Raw genomic sequence first — 12,605 nt, forward strand, 5'->3', positions numbered from 1 at the left:
CATTTTCATAGTCCTCCTCCCTTATCCCATCCTCTTTCTTTCTTTTTGCACGTCTAGGTGGGGTTATAGGTTTGTTTTTAGAGGAGCGTAAACCTCCTCTTCTAGGTGGCGCCTTAGTAATCCCTTTTTTTGCTCTTGGAGCGGGGACAGGTGTTAGGGTGGTGTTAGATTCTATGGCTTCCTCCTCAATTGTCACTGATTTATCTTGATCCAGATTAATCAGATCTGTGAAGGGATCGGATTGGTGATCCGTAGAAGTCATTGAACCATTAATTTCTAGGTGCTCAATCAAAACTTCACTTTGATCGAAAACAATAGGATCATCAGTTGCAGGCTGGGGCACCCCTGGTTGATTGATTTGGGCACATGGAGGTGAATCCCCCATCCCTAAGGAGGTCCTGCGGTTATTATTAATTTTGGTCACTACCTGGACTAAATAGTTATGCATAGTATTTGCCGGGGTAACAGGCGTTTTTTGTTTGGACATGATAGACAAAACAACAATTGGTAGCAAGATCCTAGCACTAGTTCACTGTCAATACGCTAGCCACACAGTAGATGCACAATAGATTTACCTTGCCACTAGACACTTTTAAAGGGGTAGAAGTTAGAGGGTAGGTCCAGTCCAGTCTCTCTCGGTCTCGAACGGGCTAAAACGGGCCCGCCCTTGGCCCGGGCTTCGCCCGGCGTCCCGCTCGCGTCCCGCGAGACGGGGGTGATGCCCTATTTGTTCGCCTCCTGGCGCGCTGGCGACGCTGATGACGCGGCGTGCGCCGCTAGGCCTCCTGGGAATTGGAGTTCCCTCGACCGCGCTCCTCTCGGTCTCCTCGTTCTCCCAGGTGTTAGTGGAGACGGGCAACACGAGGCGGGAGGCGGGAGGGCAAAGCAGCAGACAGCAAAGACTTTCCTTAGTGGGTCCAAGGTGCGTTGAAGCAACAGCGTTTCTGGAAGTAGAGGTTCCCCCCCTCGACCGGGGTGATGCGCTATTTGTGCGCCTCCTGGCGCGCTGGCGACGCTGATGACGCGGCGTGCGCCGCTAGGCCTCCTGGGAATTGGAGTTCCCTCGACCGCGCTCCTCTCGGTCTCCTCGTTCTCCCAGGTGTTAGTGGAGACGGGCAACACGAGGCGGGAGGCGGGAGGGCAAAGCAGCAGACAGCAAAGACTTTCCTTAGTGGGTCCAAGGTGCGTTGAAGCAACAGCGTTTCTGGAAGTAGAGGTTCCTCAACACTCTTGAACAAGCGGATTCCTCCCAATGCATGTTGTCTACTGACGCTTGACGCTTCGCCAGGCGCGCGCTTGGAATCACTCACACCTCATATGCACTTTCCCTCCCACTCGCTTGCTCCCCTGCTCCCCCCCTACCCGACTTGAAAGGAAGCCTCGCACACCAACATTTGTCTCTCACACCACCAGACATCAAAGGCTGCTGCTCCCCCGCCCACCCCCCATCCCCCAACAGCAATGCTGAGAGCGTGTTTTATAAGATTAACCCTGTTACTTTTGTTTCTCTCTACTTCTTTCCCTCCGGTCTTTCACTGCCAATCTTTGCCTTCTTCCTCACTCCTTATTTCCTACCAGGTTTCTTGTTTGTTAAGCTCCAGAAGCATGTATGATGTGCTTTAAATGCGGGTTAATTTAGCAAAAAATATATATGTGGATGGATCGCACAACGTACTGTTTCTTTTAACCCCTTCTGTGCTGATGACGAGCCTAGGCTCGTCATGCAGCACGGTGCTTGTGTGCTGGTGACGAGCCTAGGCTCGTCATGAGCCGTGGAACGCTCACACGCGGGGCTAATTTCCCCGCTGTGCTGAGCGTTCCATTGCGCGGGCGTGGTCATGACGAGCCCAGGCTCGTCACCAGCACACGAGCACCGTGCTGCATGACGAGCCTGGGCTCGTCATGAGCACAGCGGCGCCGTGCGCGGGCCCCCTTCCCCCCGCGCTGTGGGGAAATTAGCACCGCAGCGAAGGGGTTAACATTGTATGTTTTTATTATCTTATAGCGCGGCACATCCGTAATAGCGCCAGCGAATCTTCTTTTTAAAATGCGGGTTAATTTAACAAATATATATATATATATATGTTTGCAATGCGGGACGCCTTAAGCATAGGGTCCCGCGTCTTGCTTTTGTTAGGCTTTTTTTCTGTGCGCACACTACGATACCGGTCTTTTTAGGGCAGCCAACGCTACCTCACAACCCCCTCCATGCCGGTTCCACAATAGGGTGTGAGGCACTGAGTGGAGCGCAAGTGCGTGTTGCTCCAAGCAACCCTCACCCGCGGATGCTTTTCACCAGTTAGACAATTTCAGCTCGCGGCTATGGGTGGGTAGGTGGGGGCTCTCAGCCCACTGTAATCACACAGTTAAGACAGAGGCTGCCTCCCATCGCAGTGCCGCTCTTTCCACCGACACTCAACCTTGCCTTTCAATGCTACGAACCTTCTTTTTTGGGAAGTTTATTAATTATGCTAGATAATGAATACCGCGACTTGCTTTACCTGCCAGATGCTTGAGCCACCCAGTGTCCGATGTGTGCAAGATATCTTGCCAACTTGGATTAATACAGTAAGACACTATCTTTCAGACTGCTTGTCTGTATGTCAAATACCCTGTGGGGCTTTCCATCATTGCTTGTTTTGTTATCGGCCGCTCAAACACACTCCTATGGACACCGACTGCAGGGACAGCAGCACTTTGGAGGAGCAGCCCCCCACTATTTGCTAGGTAAGCCCTGTCTCTCAAGGGTCCCTCTAGCATTAATAAAATGTTGTCGTGATTAGATCGAATGAATCTCCTTGCTATTCTGCAGACGTTTGCTAGCACAAGGCGAAGCAAATCCTTGAGGATTGCTTCATATGGGTCACATAAATCGGTAAGCAGACAATGCAATTGTGTTGGGAATTCTGCTTATTATTAACATGGTTGCGCACAACATTTGGACAGTTAATGTAGCTCGTAATAATTGGGAGCTGCAGACTTAGACACACATTGAGTTATGCTTCAAAGTGCTTGTTTGCTCACAGAGTCACGCTTGATCTCACTCATGGCACGAATATGAGATTTGGAAACACTTTTTTAAATCATTCTGAGCATGCACTATAGTTTACCTTGACTTGATGTAATTTCACGTTCTTCATGGGCAGCTGCCCAGTGTTAAACAATGCTGACAGTGCATGGCAAAGTTGTGCTGTCTGAGCAAACATATTTTTGGCTACGTTAACCTGTGACCTTGGCAGTATCGTAGCACCCAAATATTCAAAAGAACTTATGTATAGTAAATGGCATGCTGGTCTACCCAATAACTTATAATAGCTGATTTTAATGAGCGCCCTCTCTTGGGTCAAGTGCCCATATACTAAGCCATCCTAGTAAAGCAATCGGCACAACGCTTTAGAGCAATGTATATGTACATCAGATGGTATGTGTGCTGTCCAACACCCCTTTAGTGATCTTTCACCTCATCATTCTGCATCTCCACCCCAACCCTTCTTTCACCCCTCTTCTCTCCTTTCTCTTTCCTACCCTCTATATATCCTCCTTATTACCTTCCCACAGCATCACTCAACACCACAGCATCACTCAGCACCACTGAATGCACTAGCATCACTCAGCGCCACAGCATCACTCAGCACCATTGAATGCCACAGCACCCCTCAATGCCACAGCACCACTCAATGCCACAACAACCCTCAACGCCACAGCACCACTCAACGCCACAGCATCCCTCAACACCACAGCATCACTCAACGCCACAGCATCACTCAACGCCACAGCATCACTCAACGCCACAGCATCACTCAATGCCACAGCATCACTCAGCACCACTCAACGCCACAGCACCACTCAACGCCACAGCACCACTCAACGCCACAGCACCACTCAACGCCACAGCATCACTCAACGCCACAGCATCACTCAATGCCACAGCATCACTCAATGCCACAGCATCACTCAACGCTACAGTATCACTCAACGCTACAGCATCACTCAACGCGACAGCATCACGCAGCACCACTCAACGCCACAGCACCATTGAATGCCACAGCATCACTCAGCACCACTCAATGCCATAGCACCACTCAACGCCACAGCACCACTCAATGCCACAGCATCACTCAATGCCACAGCATCACTCAATGCCACAGCATCACTCAACGCTACAGCATCACGCAGCACCACTCAACGCCACAGCACCATTGAATGCCACAGCATCACTCAGCACCACTCAATGCCATAGCATCACTCAGCACCACTGAAGGCCACAGCATCACTCAGCACCACTGAAGGCCACAGCATCACTCAGCACCGCTGAAGGCCGCAGCATCACTCAGCACCGCTGAAGGCCGCAGCATCACTCAGCACCGCTGAAGGCCGCAGCATCACTCTGTGCAACCATTCAACAACTGGTTCTAATATGTTCTCTCAATGTTTCAAGCTTTATTACAAATGTCACAAAAATATGTTAATATTTCACTGCTGTTCTTGGATTTTCATCACAATAAAATACACTGAACATAATCTTCCCAAAAGTTATTTACAAAAGTTTAAGCTATTGCCATTATAAATTACAATAACTTTTATTTTAGTATTAATTATCAAAAAAATAAAAGCCATTGTTATTTGTAATATTAATACATCTAAGTCATGTAAATACAATACATATTGCATTACAAATGCTATTGGTGTCACGTTTTCAAAAGTTAAAACTATTGGCATTGTAAATGACAAAGCTATTAATTTCGCTATTTTCAAAACCAACACATAAATAAAATATTTCTCATTTACAATACCAATAGCTCAAAATTTCCTAATGCGAGACCTATTGCATTGCAAATGCTTGTTTATAACTTGTGACGATTTGATGCACACACTAGCGACTACTGCGAGAGAACAAATTCACTTTGCACGCTTGTGCAGTGTTCTAATTGTAAACGTTCTACCTCCGTAATTAGTAAAATATATTTCACATTTGTATTCCATTTTCTCTCATAGAATACTCTTTCATTTAAATGTTTTCCATTCCTGCTGCCACCCTGTGGCAGTATGGAATATTATTACTCTTTACTGGATTGTTCAGGTGTACCCAGTAGAAGTGCAGGTAATTGATGGAAAAGCAGGAAGAGTGTTTTTGAATAGCCACAAATATAACTCAGTCGCCCTGTTTCCACTGCATGGGCTTGAGCTCGGTGTTGGCATTACCGAGAAGGCTCGTCTACTCCTCTTAGTGTCACGTTCAGAGGTATAGGTTGCACGTACCTTGTGCGACTTTTTGCCTGAGTAATCCGATCACAAACTTTTTAAATGTAGAAATTACACAAGAGCGTCAACTATCTTTGTGAATTATTCCCCCAAAGTGCACGCTACTTGGATATGGCGACAAACTCATCTCTTGCCTTTGCACCAGGCAAGATGGATGCATTTTCAAAGCACCGCCCACTGAAACTCGCTTCTCACTAAAGGAGCCATATATTTATGCTCCTGGTGTTAGCAGACCTGAAAGCGCTATTCACCCACGGCAGGATGCAAATGCGCATCTCAATGCATCCATTCATGCTGCCACTTGGGCAGAATAGGGACATTCTGAAACAGGATTTAAGCTAGAAAGTTAACTGAAAATCTTCTGTGGAATACAGTGGAAAAACTCTGGATGTGCAAGATGCATGACTGACCAGCATGTCTCCTTCAATCAAGCACCTCATTCTGAGGCGCGTGCTAGCCTGGCCTCCATCATTTTCCCCTAAACAATTGTACAGCATTTATCTGACCAGGCAGGAGGACTGTGCAGTGACCCTGTTTAGTGGTATGGGATATTTATTAAAGACTAGCTGGAATCTTGCCTGCCTCAACCGTGTGGCACTAGTATGCAAGAGGGCTCAAGCCAACTGATCCTAGCTATTGGCATTGTAAATCACAATATCACAATGCCTTTTCTTCATGTTTAAAACAAATAAATGCATTGTCATTTGCAATGTCAGTAGCTCAAACTCGCATGAATGCGAGACCTATTGCATTGCAAATGCTTGTTCTCTACAATCAAAATCTGTATATAACTTACATATATGTTCTACCAATTTCATTGTTAGTACACCGTTCCCTCTAACAGTAGATCTATTGTTTAGTTTACTGATGTAAAGCCAGAACTTATCTTGATGATTGTGGGATAGAAGGGAATATAATGTATCCATTCCGATTCCACATATTTTGGCTTTGACTCCCATAGAAGGTTGCAATGGCTTTCCTTTTATTGCTCAACTGCTGAAAAGCACTCCGATTTGTATTATTCTTACTGTATCTTTTGGCGATAGCATTCAGGACAGATTTGCTTAAACTTAATTCAGTTGTATGCCAAGGAACATTTGTAGATTAAAGTGTCTTAGTGATTGATAGACGATGGTTTCTTTGGTCTCCAGGATGCGAAACGAAAAGTCAGTGATTAGGTCCTAGTCGGGTTGCAGGTTCCCAGGGTTGACCAGCATTGTTTTTTGCACAGCTTTATATAGCGCAACCGCATCGGTATCAGAGCACTTTACATAGCACCAGTTACGTTACATGATGACACACATTCATTTTTGGTAGGCAAGGGGCGATTAAGTGATTTGCCCAGAATCACAGGATGTTCAGCGTCATTGCCGAGACTCAAAGCCAGTTCCCCAGATTCGAGGTCGACCGCCCTAGTCGTTAGGCCAACTCCTCTCCCTACTTTCCATGTAGGGCAAAGCAGGAATAATAGCGAGTTCAATGCCCTCAGAAGACTGAAGGGGAGAGAGGATGTCTGCTTTTCCATGTCGATCACCAGATCAGTATGAAACCATACATTCAAAGTGAGTAACAGATAATTCACCAGGTATTTCAGTAGGATTAACATCAGTCATTTTAAGAAATTCCGATATTTTTTAATATCTCCCCCAGTTGTGACATCATCCACAGCTCCTTATAAATGACTGTGTCAAATGACAAGAACTCTTGATCAAAGATTACGTAATTATAGTCAGTATCCAACTGCCTGCAAGAATAGGAAGCCACCAAGCAATGCTAAAAGTTTAAAGGTCTTTGACAAAATGCCTTTAATTGTCAAGGCTATGGGATCATTCACTACAATAAAAGGCAAGGTCAAACTGGAATGACGTAAAATCAAAGCTGAAGTGTAGGCTGTTTTTCAATATCTGTATTCTTGCCCTGTTCTCCCGGAGAAATGTACTACATCTCAAGTGGAGCAACAACAGAAAGGAATGCCTACTGCGCGAATCCTCTAAATATCTCTATATCCATGATTGATGCAGATATGGGTTAATGTTCCACAGTTGCTACTTTCTATGCATCCATGACGGTACCATGGGTAACTATTGGTTGTGAATTTATATTTCACCACTTTAGCATAAAGTCAATAATTTAATAGGCGACAAAGAGCTTCTGCCGTATGAGACTGATGCTTAATTATATACATATATATATATATATATATATATATATATATATATATATATATATATATATATATATATATATATATATATATATATATATTTATACTACTACTATTATAAAAAGAGAACTTGCACCTTTTGGCAAGGTAAACTCAGGAACCACAGCGCCAATCTACACACCTGATACATCTATGAAAATGTCAGGGTGTGTAGATGAACATAGGCTGTATAAATTACAAAAAAAAAGTAAATTAAAAAAATTTCGTTTGTAAACAAAGTAGTCCCCCCCAGAAAGTAGCGCCGGCCGGGACCTAGCGCTGCCACGACGCGACGTGCGTCATGGCGACAAGGAGGAGGGCGGTGCAGTAATGCCTCGATTGCAGTCTGTCAGGGCCGTGTCTCTCTTCTATGACTACGGCTCTGCAGCGAGATGGCGACAACGGGGAGTGCAGTGGAGCGGAGGGTCTGCACTTGAGCGCACTGAACGCGGCTCGGAGCTGCCGAAGGTTGCGGGGCCCGAGGAAAGGTGTGGAGGCAGCAGTTTCGGAGGAGGTAGGGGCGCGAGTGAGTCTGGGCGGGAGGGGGGCGCGAGTGAGTCTGGGCGGGAGGGGGGCGCGAGTGAGTCGGGGCGGGAGGGAGTCGGTGCGGGAGGGGGTCGGGGCGGGAGCAGGAGTGGGTGTACTGCCCCCAGCCCCTTTCTGCCCCAGGCAACGCTGGGGCGGGCTGCTAGTATATATATATATATATATACACACACCAAAGAAAAGTGCAAAGTCCAACTCGATGGCACACTAATATCTAATGTGTGCAAAGGCAGTACATCAGTCCTTAAGCATTTCAGCCGTTTAGTATGGCCTTGATCACAGGTGAGGATTATCAAAATTTAAACACGTCACACGCCTTGTATTGCAGTGCCCACGTGACACCGTAGTGAATACTACTAATACCATAATGCACCTGGAACAATGGTACACACTGTGGCAAATATAACATGTTCAATAACGTTTTAAACCAACAGTTCGAAATATGGTAATTTGCCAAATACACAAACTGAGATGCATCTCCAATCCCGTTAAAATAGCGCCTTGTTCCCAGTCTGTTTAGTCAAGTGCATTAAATGTTCAGATGGAAAAAAAGTCACGCACGATACACAATGCAATTGACATGTATATGGTTTGACTCCTCGAATGTGCTGCCCAGTTCGTATCACTTTGATCACACATGAAGCAAGTGTACCGGTGTCGACAGGAGGAGGGAGGAGACATCACTCCCTGTGTACACCCTTTCACGCCCACGGGCTAAATACCAGGATAATCCATTTCGTAGCACGTGGACGAGCGGTACATGCTCCCCGATTAAAGTTCAACTGCTATCTCCAACTGAAGGGAACTATCCTGTTATTTAGCCCTTCATTATGATCTGTATGTACTAAAGTAACTGCACATAAATATGCTCATCATGTTTATACTTAAATAAAACGTTATAAAATGTAATATTACTTACTTGGACGCAAAATTAGAAGAGAGCAGTGCTGATCCAGCCAAGACAATGTAGTCTGATACAGTTCATTTAAACTTGCTGTAGTCACCATTCCATTGAACGATTCAAACAATGGCTTGATGATAATACTAAACTGCACAATATGTAATTAAGGAAAAAAGTTCGTCAGTAGATAACATCGAAACTGAAATGCTCCTAAGAATAAATAAACTTCTGAATGCTTCACTTTCATTTAACTAAATATATCTAAACGTTCATGAGAAAACTCAAAGTAAAGATAAGCACAACTGGGCACATGACATAAAAATGGGGGGAAATCTGTGATATTAAAAATTAGCACAATATATACAATTCGGAATGAATCCTACTACTTTGTATAATTTTTTGTGTGTTCAAATGTGGGTCTTTTTTTCATTCCACCGACAATGTTTTTAAGGCCCGAGTAAAATAAATCGATCAAGCATAAATAAATATATATATATATATATATATATATATATATATATATATATATATGCTGCAACAACCTTTCTCGATTAAAAAAGGTATTCAGGACACTCCAGGATGCTCAAAATTCATGCTCAAAATTCAATTTATTTGCAACGAAAAGTCACAAACCGACGCGTTTCGCCGTAAGGCTCGGTCACGGTAAGGTTTGCACATCGTACTTCCGTTTACATACACACAGTGATCATGATAAAAATAGGACTAACATGGTTTAAGGAAGTTGATTAGTACGGTCGCCATCTTGTAATGGCTTTTGAGTTATAACATTGATTCAAGTCGGATGTTTTGAAATTCGTTAATTCAAAACTATTTCTCAATCCAAAATTGTCACTGTTCTATACACATATCGCACTAGTGGGCTATATTAATGACAAATATAACATATTGCTTGGTTGCTGTTTAGCCCAAGTGGGCAAGAGATACTTGATACATCTTTCTTGATCAATATACATTTTTTTGTTCGTCGAGAATCTTGATTGATGACCTCAAAATAAATTCATCTATTCAGAAACCATTGATTCATAGTCCTAGTAAAAATATTAAAAAACGTGCTTTAAATACAAGAAATTATACAATTTGGATAAAAAAAGGAAAAAAAACGTATATTACAATTAAAAACATTACATTTCAATTATATACAAGAAGTCTCCAATGGGGCTGCTTAGTATCAATAGTACCTATGTATAATACACTTCTATTGTACTTGTTTATTGATACTAATATTTTCTACCTCAGTCTCATTCTCTACGCACTTAGTTATCCAAGGTGAACTGCCAATTCTTCACTGGAATTTAAGCCTACCGGCATAAGAGTCTCAAAATCTATTATGTATTTTGATTCTAGGACTCTTAATTGATGTTCTCTGTTCCCTCCCCTTCTTAGAGGTTTTATAGCATCTAAGATAACAAAATCTAGCAGTTTGTCATTTTGATTGTGAAATGTCTTGAAATGACAGGCTACAGGGTATAATTCATTATTTCTTATTGCCCGTTTGTGCTCCAAAACTCTATTTTTTGCTTTCTTTTTTGTACTCCCAATGTACAATTTTTTACACGGGCAGATTAAACAGTAAACACAAAGTTCTGTATTACAGTCATAGTTCCCTTTGATGATAAATTCCCTATCACTGCTAGGCACTTTTATTTTAGAACAATTTTTGCTGTATGTACATGCTTTACATCGCATACAGCATGCAAAGCCAGAATATGTGTTTAACCGTTCATTCGATTTACATGCTATCTGGTTGCGACTCAGTTCGTCTTTTAGAGACAGGACCACCTAAAAGTTATTTGGGGGGCTTCATGTAGGCATTTGTCCAAGATAGGATCCGTTTTTAATAAATGCCAATTATGTCTGAGGATCATGCACACCTGAAATGCTTGACTGGAATATGTAGTAATAAATCTGACCTGACTCTCTTTGTCGTCAGATCTGATCTTTGGATTCAGAAGTGCTGTTCTATCCAACATATCTACTTTGTTTACAGCTCTTTTTATCACCTTCTGCGCATATCCTCTTTCCTTGAATCTGTCGCACATAATAATATTCTCTTTCTCAAATTCTTCCAGTGTGCTGCTATTTCTTTTAGCACGAATGAGTTCCCCATAGGGGATACTCTGAATAAGAGAATAAGACTATAGGGATGTGCACTGGATGCAAAACGAAGACTATTGCCAGCAGTCTCTTTTCTGTGAAGTTTAGTTACAAGGTGGTTGTTTTGTACAGTTACTTCCACATCTAAAAATACTATGGTCTGTTCACTGATTTGAGATGTTAATCTAATATTTAAATCATTTGTGTTCAAGATTTGAATAAATTCATCTGCACTCTTACGGTCACCATGCCAAATGACAAAAATATTGTCAATAAATCTTGACCACAAAACAACATGGTCATTGTACTGCTCAAAGCAATTGGACACTTGCTCCTCCCACCACTCCATAAAGAGGTTGGCGTAACTTGGGGCGAAGCAAGTGCCCATTGCTGTCCCTTGTAACTGTTTCTACAACTCATCATCAAAGAAAAAATAATTATTAGATAGACAGTAAGTCACCATGTCTACAAGCATTTCAGTATGCATCAAAAGTGAGATTGATCTTGCTCTTAAAAAATGTCTGATTGCTTTAATCCCCAAGTCATGTTTAATGGAGGTATACAAACTTGTCACATCTAAGGTGATCAGCAAGAAATCTTGTTCCCACTGCAATCCCTCAATCATGTTTAAAAAGTGCATAGTGTCCCTCAGATACGCTGGCAAGGCAATGACAAAAGGTCTAAGAAATAAGTCAATGTATTTAGAAGTCATCTCCAATTTAGAGCCCATAGATGAAACTATGGGCCTACCAGGGGGATTATTGGGGTCCTTGTGCAATTTCGGTAGGAGGTACAAAACTGGTGTTTTGGCATATTTGCACCTCAAACTACCATATTCGTCCCATGTTAATAAACCTTTGTCTTTCCAATCACAAAGCATTTCATCGTATTTTGAATTTGATATCTCAATCTCACTCATATCAACTTTCTTGTAACAAGCTGGATCAGACAACTGACGTACACCTTCTGTAATGTATTCACATGTTCTCCAAACTACTACATTTCCCCCCTTGTCAGATTGTCTAATGACAATTGAGGGATCTTTTTTCAAGTTTTCAATTGCATCTATTTGTTTTTGTGTAAGATTGCGTCTAGCTCTTCCATTTTTCATGTAACGAACTTTCTTCAGTTCCTTTGTTACACTTTTTTCAAAAACATCTAGTGCGTCACAATGTACTGTTGGTAAAAATTTTGATTTTGGTTTAAAACCACTGAAACCTGCATCATCAATAGTGATATCAGCATTGTATAGATTAAGGAACGGATCATCATGGTGTATAACATTTTCATCTAACTCAGATAGTATTTGTAAGACTGTCACATCAGAAATATTGATGGAAGAATGGTTCTCAGTGTAATGTTGTTTTTAGGCATCACAGGATGCTAGTGAAACCATTTCTTCAGCTTCAATGTACGTAGAAAGTAAAAAATGTCAATCCGAGTTTGTACATAGTCAATGTTTTTAGTTAAACAAAACGATAACCCCAACGATAATAAATTAGTCTCAATGTTCGTCAACTCACGTTTAGAGAGGTTGATGACTGTCATTTCGTTCCCTTCTTGGCTCTCGTTACCATT

The 12,605-nt window shown here is 42.7% G+C and overlaps 1 protein-coding gene across 2 annotated transcripts in view; it reads right to left on the minus strand.

The window, feature by feature from the left end:
* The window catches only part of MLXIP (MLX interacting protein), a 2,166,122-nt gene that overhangs the window by 16,221 nt on the left and 2,137,296 nt on the right, over window positions 1-12,605 (minus strand). For both annotated transcript variants that reach the window (XM_086942977.1, XM_086942976.1), the window contains one exon: window positions 8,931-9,060. In XM_086942977.1, coding sequence (XP_086799103.1) covers window positions 8,931-9,060 — 130 coding nt within the window. The remainder of the gene's footprint in view (window positions 1-8,930; window positions 9,061-12,605) is intronic.

Source organism: Lissotriton vulgaris, chromosome 11, assembly GCF_964263255.1.
Source record: "Lissotriton vulgaris chromosome 11, aLisVul1.2, whole genome shotgun sequence".
In the NCBI taxonomy this organism is placed as follows: Eukaryota; Metazoa; Chordata; class Amphibia; order Caudata; family Salamandridae; genus Lissotriton; species Lissotriton vulgaris.